Below are 18,477 nucleotides of genomic sequence, written 5' to 3'. Positions count from 1 at the left end.
TCAGTCTGTTAATATGGTGTATCACACTGATTGATTTGCCTATGTTGAAGAATCCTTGCATTCCTGGAATCAACCCCACTTGATCATGGTGTATGATCCTTTTAATGTGCTGTTGGATTCTGTTTGCTAGTATTTTGTTGAGGATTTTTGCATCTCTGTTCATCAGTGATACTGGCCTGTGGTTCTCTTTTTTTGTGACATCTTTTTCTGGTTTTGGTATCAGGGTGATGGTGGCCTCGTAGAATGAGATTGGGAGTGTTCTTCCCTCTGCCCTATTTTGGAAGAGTTTGAGAAGGATCGGTGTTAGCTCCTCTCTAAATGTTTGATAGAATTTACCTGTGAAGCCATCTGGTCCTGGACTTTTGTTTGTTAAAGATTTTTAATCACAGTTTCAATTTCAATGCTTGTGATTGGTCTGTTTATATTTTCTTTTTTCTTTTTTTTTTTTTTTTTTTTTGGTGGTACGCGGGCCTCTCACTGTTGTGGCCTCTCCCATTGCGGAGCACAGGCTCTGGACGCGCAGGCTCAGCAGCCATGACTCACGGGCCCAGCCGCTCCGCGGCATGTGGGATCTTCCCAGACCGGGGCACGAACCCATGTCCCCTGCATTGGAAGGTGGACTCTCAACCACTGCACCACCAGGGAAGCCCTGTTTATATTTTCTATTTCTTCCTGGTTCAGTCTCGGAAAGTTGTGCTTTTTTAAAAAAAAATAATTAATTTTAACATCTTTATCAGAGAATAATTGCTTTACAATGGTGTGTTAGTTTCTGCTGTATAACAAAGTGAATCAGCTATACATATATCCCCATTTCTCCTGCCTCTTGTGTCTCCCTCCCACCCCTCTAGGTGGACACAAAGCACCGAGAAGATCTCCCTTTCCCGTACTCCTGCTTCCCACTAGCTATCTATTTTACATTTTGTAGTGTATATATGTCCACGCCACTCTCTCACTCCGTCCCAGCTTACCCCTCGCCCTCCACATGTCCTCAAGTCCATTCTCTACATCTGCGTCTTTTTCCTGTCCTACCCCTCGGTTCTTCAGAACCAGTTTTTTTTTTTCTTACATTCCATATGTGTGTGTTAGTGTACAGTATTTTTTTTCCTCTTTCTGCCTTACTTCACTCTGTATGACAGTCTCTAGTTCTATCCACCTCACTGCAGATAACTCAATTGCATTTCTTTTTATGGCTCAGTAATAGTCCATGGAAATATGTGCCACATCATCTTTATCCATTCATCTGTCAATGGACACTTAGGTTGCTTCAGTGTCCTGGCTATTGTAAATAGTGCTGCAATGAACATTGTGGTACATGGCTATTTTTGAATTATGGTTTTCTCAGGGTATATGCCCTGTACTGCATATGCTTGGTCATATGGTAATTCTATTTTCAGTTTCTTAAGGAACCTCCAAATTGTTCTCCATAGTGGCTGTATCAATTTACATTCCCACCAACAGTGCAAGAGGGTTCCCTTTTCTCCACACCCTCTCCAGCATTTATTGTTTGTAGATTTTTTTTTACAGTTTTCTTTTAACATCTTTATTGGAGTATAATTGCTTTACAGTGGTATGTTAGTTTCTGCTTTACAACAAAATGAATCAGTTATATATATATACATATGTTCCCATATCTCTTCCCTCTTGCATCTCCCTCCCTACCACCCTCCCTATCCCACCCCTCCAGGTGGTCACAAAGCACCGAGCTGATCTCCCTGTGCTATGCGGCTGCTTCCCACTAGCTATCTACCTTACGTTCGGTAGTGTATATATGTCCATGCCTCTCTCTCACTTTGTCCCAGCTTACCCTTCCCCCTCCCCATATCCTCAAGTCCATTCTCTAGTAGGTCTGTGCCTTTATTCCTGTTTTACCCCTAGGTTCTTCATGACATTTTTTTCTTAAATTCCATATATATGTTAGGACACGGTATTTGTCTCTCTCTTTCTGACTTACTTCACTCTGTATGACAGACTCTAGGTCTATCCACCTCATTACAAATAGCTCAATTTCATTTCTTTTTATGGCTGAGTAATATTCCATTGTATATATGTGCCACATCTTCTTTATCCATTCATCCGATGATGGACACTTAGGTTGTTTCCATCTCCAGGCTATTGTAAATAGAGCTGCAATGAACATTTTGGTACATGACTCTTTTTGAATATGGTTTTCTCAGGGTATATGCCCAGTAGTGGGATTGCTGGGTCATAGGGTAGTTCTATTTGTAGTTTTTTAAGGAACCTCCATACTGTTCTCCACAGTGGCTGTATCAATTTACATTTCCACCAACAGTGCAAGAGGGTTCCCTTTTCTCCACACCCTCTCCAGCATTTATTGTTTACAGATTTTTTGATGATGGCCATTCTGACCGGTGTGAGACAATATCTCATTGTAGTTTTGATTTGCATTTCTCAAATGATTAGTGATGTTGAGCATTCTTTCATGTGTTTGTTGGCAGTCTGTATATCTTCTTTGGAGAAATGTCTACTTAGGTCTTCTGCCCATTTTTGGATTGGGTTGTTTGTTTTTTTGTTATTAAGCTGCATGAACTGTAGAGTTTTTGATGATGGCCATTCTGACTGGTGTGAGGTGATACCTCATTGTAGTGTTGATTTGCAGTTCTCTCATGATTAGTGATCTTGAGCATTCTTTCATGTGTTTGTTGGCAATCTGTATATATTCTTTGGAGAAATGTCTATTTGGGTCTTCTGACTATTTTTGGTTTGGGTTGTTTGCATTTTAGATATTGAGCTACATGAGCTGCTTGTATATTTTGGAGATTGATCCTTTGTCAGTTTCTTCATTTGCAAATATTTTCTTCCATTCTGAGGGTTGTCTTTTCGTCTTATTTATGGTTTCCTTTGCTGTGCAAAAGCTTTTAACTTTTATTAGGTCCCATTTGTTTATTTTTGCTTTTATTTCCATTTCTCTAGGAGGTGAGTCAAAAAGAATCTTGCTGTGATTTATGTCATAGAGTGTTCTGCCTATGCTTTCCTCTAAGAGTTTATACTTTCTGGCCTTACATTTAGGTCTTTAAACCATTTTGAGTTTGTTTTTGTGTTTCGTGTTAGGGCGTGTTCTGGTTTCATTCTTCTACATATAACTGTCCAATTTTCCCAGCACCACTTATTGAAGATGCGGTCTTTTCTCCATTGTATATTCTTGCCTCCTTTATCAAAGGTAAGGTTACATATGTGTGTCGGTTTATCTCTGGGCTTTCTATCCTGTTCCATTGATCTATATTTCTGTTTTTGTGCCAGTACCATACTGTCTTGATTACTGTAGCTTTGTAGTATAGTTTGAAGTCAGGGAACCTGATTCCTCCAGCTCTGGTTTTCTTTCTCAAGATTACTTTGGCTATTTGTGGTCTTTTCTGTTTCCATACAAATTGTGAAATTTTTTGTTCTGGTTCTGTGAAAAATGCCATTGGTAGTTTGATAGGGATAGCATTGAATCTGTAGATTGCTTTGGGTAGTAAAGTCATTTTCACAATGTTAATTCTTCCAATCCAAGAACATGGTATATCTCTACATCTGCTTCTGTCGTCTTTAACTTCCTTCCTCAGTGTCTTATAGTTTTCATCATACAGGTCTTTTGTCTCCTTAGGTAGTTTTATGCCAGGTATGTTATTCTTTTTGTTGCAGTGGTAAAATGGGTGTGTTTCCTTAATTTCTCTTTCAAATTTTTCATCATTAGTGTGTAGGAATGCAAGAGATTCCTGTGCATTAATTTTGTATCCTGCTGCTTTATCAAATTCATTGATTAGCTCTAATAGTTTTTCCAGTAGTATCTTTAGGATTCTCTATGTACAGTATCATGTCATCTGCAAACAGTGACAGTTCTACTTCTTCTTTTCCAATTTGGATTCCATTCATTTCTTTTCCTTCTCTGATTGCTGTGGCTAAAACTTCCAAAACTATGTTGAATAATAGTGGTGAGAGTGGGCAACCTTGTCTTGTTCTCGATCTTAGAGGAAATGATTTCAGTTTTTCAGCATTGAGAATGATGTTGGCTTTGGGATTGTCATATATGGCCTTTATTATGTTGAGGTAGGTTCCCTCTATGCCTACTTTCTGGAGGGTTTTTATCATAAATTGGTGTTGAATTTTGTCTAAAGCTTTTTCTGCATCTCTTGAGATAATCATATGGTTTTTATCCTTCAGTATTTTAATATGGTGTATCACGTTGATTGATTTGCATATATTGAAGAATCCTTGCATTCCTGTGATAAACCCCACTTGATCATGGTGTATCATCCTTCTAATGTGCTGTTGGATTCTGTTTGCTAGTATTTTTTGAGAATTTTTGCATCTCTGTTAATCAGTGATATTGGCCTGTAGTTTTCTTTTTTTTGACGTCCTTGTATGCTTTTGGTATCAAGGTGATGGTGGCCTCGTAGAATGTGTTTGGGAGTGTTCCTTCCTCTGCTATATTTTGGAAGAGTTTGAGAAGGGTAATTTATAGCTCTTCTCTAAATGCTTGATAGAATTCGCCTGTGAAGCCATCTGGTCCTGGGCTTTTGTTTGTTGGGAGATTTTTAATCACAGTTTCAATTTCAGTGGTTGTGATTGGTCTGTTTATATTTTCTTCTTCCTGGTTCAGTCTCGGAAGATTGTGCTTTTCTATAAATTTGTCCATTTCTTCCAGGTTGTCCATTTTATTGGTATAGAGTTGCTTGTAGTAATCTCTCATGATCCTTTGTATTTCTGCGGTGTCACATGTTACTTCTTCTTTTTCATTTCTAATTCTATTGATTTGAGTCTTCTCCCTTTTTTTCTTGATGAGGCTGGCTAATGGTTTATCAATTTTGTTTATCTTCTCAATGAACCATCTTTTAGTTTTATTGATCTTTGCTATTGTTTCCTTCATTTCTTTTTCATTTATTTCTGATCTGATCTTTATGATTTCTTTCCTTCTGCTAACTTTGGGGGTTTTTTGTTCTTCTTTGTCTAATTGATTTAGGTTAAGGTTAGGTTGTTTATTTGAGATTTTTCTTGTTTCTGAGGTAAGAGTGTATTGCTATAAACTTCCCTCTTAGAACTGCTTTTGCTGCATCCCATAGGTTTTGGGTCATCGTGTTTGCATTGTCGTTTGTTTCTAGGTGTTTTTTAGTATCCTCTTTGATTTCTTCAGTGTTCTCTTGGTTATTTAGTAAGGTATGGTTTAGCCTCCCTGTGTTTGTATTTTTTACGGTTTTTTTCCTGTAATTGATATCTAGTCTCATAGCGTTGTGGTCGGAAAAGATACTTGATACGATTTCAGTTTTCTTAAATTTACCAAGGCTTGATTTGTGACCCAAGATATGATCTATCCTGGAGAATGTTTCATGAGCACTTGAGAGGAATGGGTATTCTGTTGTTTTTGGATGGAGTGTCCTATAAATATCAATTAAGTCCATCTTGTTTAATGTGTCATTTAAAGCTTGTGTTTCCTTATTTATTTTCATTTTGGATGATATGTCCATTGGTGAAAGTGGGGTGTTAAAGTCCCCTCCTATGATTTTGTTCCCGTTGATTTCCCCTTTTGTGGCTGTTAGTATTTGCCTTATGTATGAGGTGCTCCTATGTTGGGTGCATAAATATTTACAGTTGTTATATCTTCTTTTTGGATTGATCCCTTGATCTTTATGTAGTGTCCTTCTCTGTCTCTTGTAATATTCTTTATTTTAAAGTCTATTTTGTCTGATATGAGAATTGCTACTCCAGCTTTCTTTTGCTTTCCATTTTCATGGAATATGTTTTCCATCCCCTCACTTTCAGTCTGTATGTGTCCCCAGGTCTGAAATGGGCCTCTTGTAGACAGCATATATATGGGTCCTATTTTTGTATCCATTCAGCCAGTCTGTGTCTTTTGGTTGCAGCATTTAATCCATTTACATTTAAGGTAATTATTGATATGTATGCTCCTATTACCATGTTCTTAATTGTTTTGGGTTTGTTGTTGTACGTCTTTTCCTTCTCTTGTGTTTCCTGCCTGGAGAAGTTCCTTTAGCATTTGTTGTAAAGCTGGTTTGGTAGTGCTGAATTCTCTTAGCTTTTGCTTGTCTGTAAAGGTTTTAATTTCTCCATCAAATCTGAATGAGATCCTTGCTGCGTAGAGTAATCTTGGTTGTAGGTTTTTCTCCTTCATCACTTTAAATATGTCCTGCCAGTCCCTTCTGGCTTGCAGAGTTTCTGCTGAGAGATCCACTGTTGACCTTATGGGGGTTCACTTGTATGTTATATGTTGCTTTTCCTTTGCTGCTTTTAGTATTTTTTCTTTGTATTTAATTTTTGATAGTTTGATTAATATGTGTCTTGGTGTATTTCTCCTCGGATTTATCCTGTATGGGACTCTCTGCACTTCCTGGACTTGATTGACTATTTCCTTTCCCATGTTAGGGAAATTTTCAACTATAATCTCTTCAAATATTTTCTCAGACCCTTTCTTTTTCTCTTCTTCTGGGACCCCTATTATTCGAATGTTGGTGCGTTTAATGTTGTTCCAGAGTTCTCTGAGACTGTCTTCTTTTTGTTCTTTTTTCTTTATTCTGCTCTGCAGTAGTTATTTCCACTATTTTATCTTCCAGGTCACTTATCCATTCTTCTACCTCAGTTTTTCTGCTATTGATTCCTGCTAGAGAAGTTTAAATTTTTTTTTTTTTTTTCTTGCGGTACGAGGGCCTCTCACTGCTGTGGCCTCTCCCGTTGTGGAGCGCAGGCTCCGGACACGCAGGCCCAGCAGCCACAGTTCACAGGCCTAGCCGCTCCGCGGCATGTGGGATCTTCGCGGACCGGGGCACGAACCCATGTCCCCTGCATCGGCAGGCGGACTCTCAACCACTGCGCCACCAGGGAAGCCCCTTAAATTTTTTTTATTGTGTCGTTCATCATTGTTTGTTTGCTCTTTAGTTCTTCTAGGTCCTTGTTAAACGTTTCTTGTATTTTCTACATTCTATTTCCAAGATTTTGGATCCTCTTTACTATCATTACTCTGAATTCTTTTTCCAGTAGACTGCCTATTTCCTCTTCATTTGTTTGGTCTGGTGTGTTTTTACCTTGCTCCTTCATCTGCTGCATATTTCTCTGTCTTCTCATTTTGCTTAACTTACTGTGTTTCTGGTCTCCTTTTCTCAGGCTGCAGGTTCGTAGTTCCCATTGTTATTGGTGTCTGCCCCCAATGGCTAAGTTTGGTTCAGTGGGTTGTGTAGGCTTCCTGGTGGAGGGGACTAGTGCCTGTGTTCTGGTGGATGAGGCTGGATCTTGTCTTTCTGGTGGGCAAGGACATGTCTGGTGGTGTGTTTTGGAGTGTCTGTGGACTTATTATGATTTTAGGCAGCCTCTCTGCTAATGGGTGGGGTTGTGTTCCTGTCTTGCTAGTTGTTTGGCGTGGGGCATCCAGCACTGGAGCTTGCTGGCCGTTGGGTGGCGATGGGTCTTAGCATTGAGATGGAGCTATCACCAATTGATATTACATGGGGCCAGGAGGTCTCTGGTGGTCCAATGTCCTGAACTTGGCTCTCCTACCGCAGAGGCTCAGTCCTGACACCAAGCCCGAGTACCAGGATCCTATTAGCCACATGGCTCAGAAAAAAAGGGAGAAAAAAAAGAAAGAAAAAATAATAATGATAATTTTTTTAATTATTTAAATAAAAATTATAATTATAATAAAAAAGAAGAGAGCAACCAAACCAATAAAGAAATCCACCAATAATAGCAAGCGCTAAAAACTAAACTAAGATAAACATAAAAATCAGAAACAAATCAGTCACAGACAGCAATCCCCACATCTACAGTTTCTCCCAAAGTCCACCGCCTCAATTTTGGGATGTTTCATTGTCAATTCAGGTATTCCACAGATGCACGGTAAATCAAGTTGATTGTGGGGATTTAATCCACTGCTCCTGAGGCTGCATGGAGAAATTTCCATTTCTCTTCTTTGTTCACACAGCTCCTGGGGTTCAGCTTTGGTTTTGGCCCCATCTCTGCATGTAGGCCGTCCTCAGGCATCTGTCCCCACCCAGACAGGATGGGGTTAACGCAGCGGCTGATTAGGGGGCTCTTGTTCATTCAGGCCTGGGGGAGGGAGGGGTACAGTAGTTATAATTGGAATGCCAGGCGAGCCTGTGGTGGCAGAGGCCAGCATGATGTTGCAGCTGCCTGAGGTGTGCCATGTGTTGTCCTGGGGAAGTTGTCCCTGGATCATGGGACCCTGGCATTGGCGGGCTGCACAGGCTCGTGGGGCAGCGGGGGTGTTGTGGGTAGTGACGTGTGCTTGCACACAGGATTCTTGGTGGCTGCAGCAGCAGCATTAACATTTCATGCTCGTCTCTGGGGTCCGAGCTTATAGCCGTGGCTCACGCCCATCTCTGGAGCTCATTTAAGCGGTGCTCTGCCTTCTGTGGGCAGACAGGAAAGGAATCCCCTCTCCTTGCACACCCTGAAACAATGGTCTCTTGCCTCTTAGGCAGGTGCAGACTTTTTCCCCGGACTCCCTCCTGGCTAGCTTTGGTGCACTAGCCCCCTTCAGGCTGTGTTCACGCAGCCAACCCCAGTCCTCTCCCTGGGATCTGAACTCCGAAGGCTGAGCCTCAGCTCCCAGCCCCCACCCGCCACAGCGGTGAGCAGACAAGCCTCTCAGGCTGGTGAGTGCTGGTCGGCACCCATTCTCTGTGTGGGAATCTCTCCACTTTGCCCTCTGCACCCCTGTTGCTGCTCTGTCCTCCGTGGCTCTGAAGCTTCCCCCCCACCCCGCCGCCGCCCACCCCCGTCTCCTCCAGTGAAGGGTCTCCCTAATGTGTGGAAACTTTTCCTCCTTCACAGCTCCCTCCCAGAGGTGCAGGTCCCATCCCTATTCTTTTGTCTCTCTTTTTTCTTTTGCCCCACCCAAGTACATGGGGAGTTTCTTGCCTTTTGGGAAGTCTGAGGTCTTCTGCTAGCATTCAGTAAGTGTTCTGTCGGAGTTGTTCCACATGTAGATGTATTTTTGATGTCTTTGTGGGGAGGAAAGTGATCTCCACATCTTATTCCTCCGCCTCTTGAAGGTCCCCCCTGAAAATGGTTCTTTCTGGAATATGCCAGGACAATGTGGTCTTTTGCAGTTAACTGTTTCTCAGAACACAAAAGGGTGAGGGGTTTCCTACCAATGCTGATTTCTAGAAGCATGGGGCTCAAAGTTCAATACTGTCAATGACATGACTCTGCTTTGTCAGTTTTGTCTGTGGAATTTCTCTGTATTCTCTTTTGTATGCCATACTATTTCTGCTTGCCTTTTTTGTTTGTTTTTTTGCTTTTGTTTTTCTGTGCTTATGACTTGGTTCCCTAACTTAATTGTAGGCTCTCTGAGGGAAGGAAGGATGTCTTATATTGATTTGTATTTCTCCTCTTCCCCAATGCCCCCCTCTTTTTGCCTAACAGTGTTCCATCCCAACTACCCAAAAGTTATTGACTTCAGTAGAAAGACATTATTTCTTTTTTGATGTGCTAAGATAGTAAGTAGATATATAAATTGTAAGCTTTTCATAATTGGAAATAAGCATCCAAGAACTTTTAAAGTTACATATTTAACTCTTGTTTACAGGGAATTCAGGGATGGACAAACCTTTTTCTCTAATTGGTTTCTTTCTGCTTGCATACATAATGCCAACCTATTCTTTTGCTTAGGTGATCGCTGAGTTCACCTTCATGAGCAAAGTCTGTGTCTACTGGTATTTTTACCAACTTCCTGCTGTCTGGTGTACCTGTCTCATTGACTCAGCTTGTGAACCAGGGCATTGTTCAGAATATGAAATATTATGGAAGAGATTTCATGAAGGAGTTTATGCATTGTGTAGGCAATAAAAAGACCTTACAATCTCATAGTAACAAAGATGCCATTTTAAATGATGCTCATGCCTAGAATTCTGTTTCAAATAAAATATCAGGGAGAACACAGGAAAAAATGGGCTGAATGTTCAAAGTGTCTGTGGAAGCAAAAGAAACTGAAGCATTTAAGATGAGGCCTTAAAAACGAATTATAACACGTTTGATGATAATGTTCTTTTACATCTACTCAACAAGGCTTAATGGAAGCGCAATAAAAGACTAGGTTAATGTTGACAAGAGTTTAAAGCGACACAGTATCAGTGATAGCAAAAACGGTAAAGGACATCAGTGAAGTCAGTGAAGACAACTTTAGCGAAGGAGACAAAATAACTTTAGAAGAGGCTGCTTCAATCACCATTGTAATAATTGCATATACGGAAAGGCAACCACACTGCACTGCCCAGGAGGTCATGCATTTGTACATTCTCCACTCAGCTTTTATGAGCAACGAGTGCCAAGACTTACTCACACACAAAAAAAAAAATTTCTAGGTTATGTCATAGGGTCAGTACGGAGAAATCAAGTCACCAACATCTTCTACATATGGCTGAGCAAGATAGTCTTTAAAGCCCCTTCTAGATTCTAGCTTTCTTAAACTCCTATAAGTAGTCATCAGTGTTCATCATTGATGACCCCAGGATACTACAATTTTTAAAAATGATTTCTGAATCATTAGAGAAAGGTTCTGTTTTGTTCGACATAGTTATGATATTTTAAATCTTTGAAAATCAGGGATCCCGAATAGGAAATATTACCAATCAACCTGAATATTTACTTTACCAAAACACTTCATTCCCTGATCATTCTGGGCCGTTTACCATATAATGTTCTTAGGTAGATTTTTGTTTTTCTTAAAAGAAGGGGAAATTGTAAGGGAATAGATCTCAAGGGTTAGATCCTTGGCTAAAGACTCCCTTGGATTGCTTGTGGCTGTTGGCTGTAGCAACTTGTTTTCTTGCAGAGATGAAGCATCTGGTTTTTGTTATCTCAATGATGCTGTCCTGGGAATATTACGATTACGACGGAAATTTGACCGTATTCTCTATGTGGATTTGGATCTGCACCACGGAGATGGTAAGCCCTTCACTTTCAAAGGTGCTTCGCTGCTAGGACTGCAGGTTTTTATCAGTAAAGCTGCTTCTAGGCAACTGGTAACAGGAGAAATGCCTCTTGCAATTGAAATTTTCCTAACCCAGAATCCTCAAGTAGGTAGAGATTCTTTTAACTGATGCAATGCCTCCTGTGCTGACCAAGCTGCTTTAAAATACCAGATTCTTGTAATTTCTCCTCCCCTCTCCTCCAGTAGCAAAGCTCTCCAGTAGAGAACTTTAAGAAGTGGAAATCAGGGTAAGATTTCCTAGTGTTTACTCCAGTGCTTAGTGACCTCCCTCAGTCCACTTCCATAGGTTCTAAATGAAATCTGCAGTCAGAGCTGAGAGTCCTGATGCTTCTCTTAAAATAGAAGAGGTGCATGGTGGACTAACATTCTGAATTTTTCACCAATAGGGATACCAACTCATGCAGAGATCAGAATCTGTGCTTCTTGCTTTGTATTGCTAAAATATTTAGTCCTGCACAAACTCAGGGCACCTTCTCTAACTTTTAATAGCAGCAGACTCTAACAATTTGCCTTAACCCCATTAATCCTCTCTTAGAAGACTTCACTAAAAGGATGTATTAAGCCCTCCTGTGTACTTTTCATCTAGAACGTAGAGCTGCAGTGACAGTTACCCTCATTCTGTTTCTTTACTATAGCCTGTGTATGACACATATTTCCATCGATCTAGGACACTTATCCAGTCAAATTAGTTAAGGATATTCCTTCCCTGCCCCCATATCAGTGATTCCTGCTTCCCTGTTTCCAGGGATCTTTTGAGACAAACTAACAAAACCAAGGCATAAGAGATGAAAAGAATAGTATGTGATGGAAGCTAGGGTCAGCTCTGCTGCCAAAACAGAAAAAGGAAGAAATTGTGGGAGAGACCTCCCAGGGAGTTCAGCTAGATGGACGCTTCCATGGAATGGTGACAGAAAATTAAAGGTAACAGAGAGAAGTGAGAAGGGTTAAAACAACCAACACACTACTTTGAGAACCATGTCCAATTAATATCTGAATACTTAGCCAATGCAGAATCCAGCCTTGCTCAAAACCCTTCAGAGGCTCTTATTGCCTATAACAAGGGTAACATTTGGCCGGTGGCTTGTTTTTGTATGACCAGAGAGCTAAGAATGGTTTTTTACATTTTACAAGGTTGTAGAGCAGAAAAAAATACAATGAAGACCATGTAGTTTTCAAAGCCTAAAATATTTACTATGTAGCCACTTGGTTTGCTAAACCTCGGCCTATAGCAATGGTTCTCAAACTTGAATGTTGATCAGGATGACCTGGTGGTGGGGAGAGCTTGTTTTAAAATGCAGATTCCTTGGCCACATCCACCAGATATTCAGATTTAGTAGGTCTGGTATGGAACCTGGAAATCTCCATATTAATATCACCCCAGTTGTTCCACAGGCTACACTTTGAAAACCAGTGTTCTTCAAGGTAAAGTCCACATTATTTGCCCTGTCTTTCAAGGCCTGCCTCAAAGAGGCCTCACCTCCTCTCTCCAGCCTTCTCTCTTACTACTTGCTGTCCAGGCTACTCTATTCAATGATGCCCAGACACGTCTCACTGTTCCCTCCTCCCTGACTTTGCGGTACTTTTTCCTAACTTAGTTTTGTATTCTTTTCCCCTTTTGCATCTTCAGGTTCTACCCAAGAGCTCAAGTTGGTAGCAGATCTGTCCCAACGACTCCAGCCCAAGTGGTCTCTCCCCCTGTTCACTGTATTGTCCTGTATTGTTTCTATCACTGATTTGATATTTAATTATATATTGTCTTATATTGTGAGCGAATTCTTTAATGTGTATATGGCTTCTCCTCCCATAGAAACTTTCAGTTCCTCCAGAGCAGAAATCAAGTTATTTACTTCTTTCTGTCCTATGCAGTGGCAGGAACAAACAGACCTATGCCTATAGTAGTGGTTCAGTAAAATATTTGTTGAATGAATGAGTGATTATGAAATTCAAACTCTTAGTATCAGAGTTCAAGAATAGAATCAAGTTTATTGAACCATGTAAGAATGAAAGAAGACTGTCACCTGAAACCATTCTTTCCATTTGCAATGTTATTTCTATACCATTTATAGTTTCCTGTTTTAGCCAACTTTTATGGTGTGTTTCATTTCGGTTTATTTCCCCTCTTCAGCACCTCCCTTCCAGTGACCCCTGCCCCACCTCCAAACTCTTACACATTTGGTTTATTTTAAATCTCCCATGATTCCATAACTGGCATCCTGCGGTGGCCTCAGCAGCACTCCTACCCCATCTTCACCTTCTTTCAGCTACCTAACCACTCTTCGCTTTCACAGCGAGCCCCATACCCTCCTCTTTGTCTATGTCCTTTCTTAAAGTATGATTTTCTAACAACACCTAATGGCATCTCCCATGAGAAGTGATACAAATGGCTACTAAACATATGAAAAGGTGCTCAACACCATAAGACTCAGAGAAATGCAAATTAGAACACGACGGTTCTTTCTGCCTAAGATTAAAAAGAATAATGATACCCAGTGTCAGTCATGATGTCAGAAAACGGGAACTCTTACACACCATTGAGAGAAGTATAAATTTGTACCACCTTTCTGGATGGATAAATAATCAGGATTTTCATGAATTATCCTTGTCTATACTTCCGTTTCTAAGTTAAAATGCTATTTTAATTTATTTTCTTTTGTTTTCTTTTGTTTACCTAATGCCTTGTGCCTGGAGCCTTTAACTGGTTTTAACTGCCTCCCCAGGGCAAAACATAAGGCTTGGGAAATTCAAACATACCTGTGATATACAAATAGAGTCAATATTTTTTTAAGGTCTCTGTTGGCCTCTAATGAAGACTGAAAGCATTAAGTAAACAGAGACAATTTCTTTATTCAAAGTATCAAAGAGGGTAATACATGAATTTGCTAAGAGTTCTTCCATTTTACAAACGGATTATCTGAATACAGTATGTGGTTCTGGGAGGAAAAGTGTAGAGGTAGGCAGCATGTTTATCTGAATAAGTAGTGGCTTGTTAGAGACATCTTCTATCTCCCAGGCCTCTCTTCATTTTCTGACTGTTAAAATGGAAAGGAGACTCCTTTCTAGAAGTTTTTCCTCCTGTCTTTCTCCAGGCTTTAAAAAGCTGTCATTCAAGCTGCTATTAAGGGCTACTTCCATGTTTTAGCCAGAAACATGTACTATAAGTTACTTAGTACACACGGAACTTTGGGTGAACTGCATTTATAACCAAATCTGTATTATAGAGAGGCATTTTATAATTAGGTTTTCACTATGTAATGCCTAATGTTCGTATTGGTCATGTTTTTCAAAGGGTTGCCACATTGTACTTCTTTGAAAAAAATCCCAAGAATTTAACTTAGAACCACTGAAACAAAACATAAAACTTCCAAGATGGTGCCAGTTTCCTTTATGCAGCTCTGTTGACAATGCCTCAATTATGAGCTCCAGCCCTTCCCCACCTTTTAGAACAGGTTGTCAAAGAGAGCCTGTGCATCCCCATTGCTTGGAAATGTCCAGCTTTAACTTGAGTGAATTTGAAAAGGAACCCCAAACTTCGCTTGAGGCCAGAGTTCTACCTCATCTTGTAATGACAGAGATCCAAGACCAGAGTTTTGTTACTTTTATTCCTCAGCTTGCTAGCTTTATTATTGCTACCTTCTCCTCTCTCTTCCTTCCCACAGCTGCTTTCTAGAGTTTCAGTTGTTGAAAACAGAGATTTGTATATATGAAGTGATTCTTCTGCCATTTCTTTCTCTGGTAGGTGTAGAAGATGCCTTCAGTTTCACCTCCAAAGTCATGACGGTGTCCCTGCACAAATTCTCCCCAGGATTTTTCCCAGGCAAGTGATCTGTGTGCTCAGTATTACATTTGAGGAATAAATACTGCAGTTCTATACATTTCTTATATCTTGTATTTCGATAGCTGCATGCTGTGAATGCCATATTGGTGCTACTCCATGCAAAACATTTAACATAGGTCATTTCAGGTGACAGCGATAAAAGGAATGTAATGCTGCTGCTTTTTCCAGATGATTTTCATGGACTGTCAATAGACAGCTCACTTACACTTACAGTACTATCAGGTAGCCTGTGTAACCCTCAACATCCTGATAAGTGCGATGATATATTAGTATTATGTCAACCTGAGACGTATGAAAAATCTAGTGAAGAAGTTAATCTCTATTTTTTTTGTTCATTTGATCCAGCAAGATGGAGACTAAGGTTTTCCCATTTTCTTACAGTTTTCCTACTTCCCCAATACTGTTTACAACAGTTTTTTTTTAAATTTCATTCCCTTAGAAACCATCATTCATTCAAGATTGTTCTGCTAATTGACCTTTTGATTTTCTGAATTGCTATCAGAGAAGCCTTCAAGTTTTCTAATTCTCATGTTCTTAAAACTGTTCTCCGTGTTCCTCTCTTTGACAGGAACAGGTGATGTGTCTGATGTCGGCCTAGGGAAGGGACGGTACTACAGTGTAAATGTGCCCATTCAGGATGGCATACAGGATGAGAAGTATTACCACATCTGCGAAAGGTATAGCTGCAGTGCTGAGCCAGTAACAAGTACATTACTTTTCTGTAGGATGCAATGGCCCCCAATCCCACAGAATTCTTGTTTTCAAAGAACCATTTGAAAAAAAATTAAAAAGCTACTATATACTCACATAGCTTTTGTACATTGCTCACTATGCTTATTTGATCAGGTAACCATCCCCTGTCTGGGAGAGCAGAGTGTTTGGACCAGAGCCACACTCTCAGTTTGATCTTAACTGCCACTCTGTATGATTAAGGCCTTCCCAAGAGCAGAGCTTCTCGGCTGTCCTGGGGAATCCCTTGCCTACTAGTTTCTTAGCTAAAACCTGCATATAATATGATTTCATTAGCCTGGGAGGGTCAGTTTCGGCTTTCTGTTATGGAGATCTGCTTCCATCCACTGGTGTGAATATTATTAGAGAGTTCTTTATTACGAGTTCTTGAGTTCTATCCGTTGTATTAAAATTGGAGTCAGAAATCTGTTCTTTTTGCGCTATGGTTAAGGATTACATTACAGCCACTTGTAGGCAGACAGTTTGGTGCCACTGTGTAGATCAGACCATTGGGGCTGAAAAGCCCTACGGAATGGGGAAGAGGGTGGCTAAACTCATATTTGTGAAAATTGAGATTGGTCAGGTACAAATTCACTGCTGACATTGGCAGTAGAGAAAGTGAGTCTGACTAGAAGTCAGCAAGTCAACATTACTTAAGGTTGAGGGGATTGAGGTGCTTTTGATCCCTCTCCCACTCGGCTCAGATTTCTCCCAACCTTCTGGTGGAAACAGGGACTTCCCCAAGGAGCCTGCACTGGCCGTCATCACTGGCAGTTGTATAAACAAAGTAGAAGTATTAAAAAATAAAAACTTTATGCTTCAAAGATGCCTCTTAGCTCAAGAGTTTTGGCAATCTGGGTCATCAGCAGCAGCCCTAGCCTCTTCATATTTTGATCATGTCCCCTGGCTACCTCTGCATTGTCAGACTGAAAAGGCCTCTTTTTCTTTTATTTTTTTGAGCCTGCCATTGATGGTTTTAATTGCCCTTCTTTGTTCCTCTTGGGCTCTGTTCTGTCCTTCTTGATATGTGCAGATCAGAGCTGCTTACGTAACTTTACCAAAAATGTCCTGTAGTTCTATGTAAAAGGAGAATTATTTTGTTTTTCTTTTAATCCCCTTATTGACAGTGCCCAACATTTTGTTGCCTTTTTTTTTTTTTTTTTTTGCCATATCAGGAAAATAGGTTGTTCTCTTCAGTGCTCTGTCCACGGGGTTTCCTAGAGCTTTTTCCTGGGCCTTAATTGAAAGGTCAGCACTCATCATCCTGCAAGTGTAGTTTGTAATCTCTGGCCTTCCCTAAATGGATTACCTTACATGTGCCCCTATTGAAGCTCATCTGCCAGTCATAAAACCTCCTGAGGTCTTCCTTTCTCCCCATCACCTTGGCATTTCACTGCCCAGAAAAGCTGAGTATCATCTGCAGACTTGAGGATTTCCCAGTGCCCACCCCCAAGCCAGTCTACTACTTACCCTTCTTCAATCAGAAAAATGTCTGTTTCTCCCCTAAATTTCCTTTCTCTCTCTAAACCAGTTCCTACTACATGATTTTTAAAAATTGTAATCCCATAGAATTTCATGTTTAAAAACAGCCTTGGTATCAAACTTAATTAAACATTTTAAAAGTGAGTTTAGCCCCAAGGAGAAGCTCCGTGGAGGATCACACATGATTTCCCTTTACAGAAACCATGTTGCCGCCTCCACCCCGGTGTTCAGATAGCCAGCGTTTATTAAAGATTCTTCTAGCTTGCCTACCAGAGTACCAGACACTCGTCAGTTTATAGTTCCAAGGGCCCGTTTTACCTGTGGAGCCGCACCGGCAAACCTCACAGCGATCACCTAGAATAACAGGCTCCAGGTTTTGATTAGAGGGACAATCATTTTTCCCTTTGACTTCTTTCAGAAGTCATGTGGTCAGGGTGTTGCATGAAGGCAGTTCTGATTCCAAGGGTGCCAAGAAGGCTTTCTGACCCAAACATCTCTCCCATCTGTTGGACTAATATCTGAAATTCCTTTAACAGGAAACATACTTTTATTCTACAATTAGAAATAGGCCTTAAATTGGAAACTCTCCTCCTTACCCTAACTCTGCCATGGATGTACGGTTCCACAGAGCTTTTCTTGACAGCAGATTTTGAAAGGGTTAGAGTGTGAGCACCCTGAGCATTCAGAGAAGCAGTAATGGGAAAGGGGCACAAACAACAAAACAATCTTTGCCACCTAAATAGTTTTGCAGAGGGTCAGCCCTAGTAACTGTATCGCTTAGTCCCAGTCATTACGTTTTTGACTATTTCTAGTTTGTTGCTTAGAACCAGAATGTCTTGTTCATTTACCATTATGACATCTGGCTCATCTGCCTACCTCAAAAGACAGAGTAGACGGAAATAGCTCACTTGTGTAAAAAGGTCATTCAGTTCATCTGCAATCTCTTTTTCATCCTTTTTGTTCTATGAGCCCACTGGTTTCCTGGCTCACTTCTTACCTGTGATAAATAAAGGACCTCTTATTGCTGGTTCACTTACAAGATGCTCTAATTTTCGTTTGCCATTAATTTGCTCCTGAACTACATCTCCCTGTGGGATTCAGGAGCCCTTTTTCTTTCCCTTCCTTCCTTCTTTTCTTCCTTTTTTCCTTATGTCTTTTTCCTCTGCTGTAGCCTTTTTTCACTTTGCCAGCTAGGCAGGAACTTAATGGTTTCATCTTAAGGTTGAATATACTCTCTTTATTTTAAAAAAATGTCTTAGGGTTTCCTTTTTAATAGACTGGAAATGGAATCTTTACCTGAAGGTTTTCAGCACTAAAAGCTCCATTTTATGAAAAAGACAATTTCACAGTGAGAGCTCCCTAGGTCATTCCATGCTAATTTAGAAGGGCAAGGGTCACAATTCCCAAAAGCTTCCCATAATTTATATACAGGCAAAGTTTGATGGGAGAGGAAAGCTGTTTTGCCAAAAGG

The 18,477-nt window shown here is 40.4% G+C and overlaps 1 protein-coding gene across 6 annotated transcripts in view; it reads left to right on the top strand.

The window, feature by feature from the left end:
• The window catches only part of HDAC8 (histone deacetylase 8), a 243,971-nt gene that overhangs the window by 68,617 nt on the left and 156,877 nt on the right, over positions 1-18,477 (top strand). For 5 of the 6 annotated variants that reach the window (XR_004479895.2, XM_049705115.1, XM_004285546.3 and 2 more), the window contains exons 5-7: positions 10,802-10,914; positions 14,697-14,774; positions 15,364-15,472. Coding sequence is in view for 4 of the 6 variants with exons in the window: in XM_049705115.1 (XP_049561072.1) it covers positions 10,802-10,914; positions 14,697-14,774; positions 15,364-15,472 (300 nt within the window). In the remaining 2 variants the exon portion in view is untranslated. Of the gene's footprint in view, positions 1-10,801; positions 10,915-14,696; positions 14,775-15,363; positions 15,473-18,477 lie in introns of those variants that run through there. The other variant, XR_007474923.1, reaches the window with a different exon arrangement.

The sequence above is a fragment of the Orcinus orca genome, chromosome X (assembly GCF_937001465.1).
Source record: "Orcinus orca chromosome X, mOrcOrc1.1, whole genome shotgun sequence".
NCBI lineage: Eukaryota > Metazoa > Chordata > Mammalia > Artiodactyla > Delphinidae > Orcinus > Orcinus orca.
This window is presented reverse-complemented; position numbering and strand designations above follow the sequence as displayed.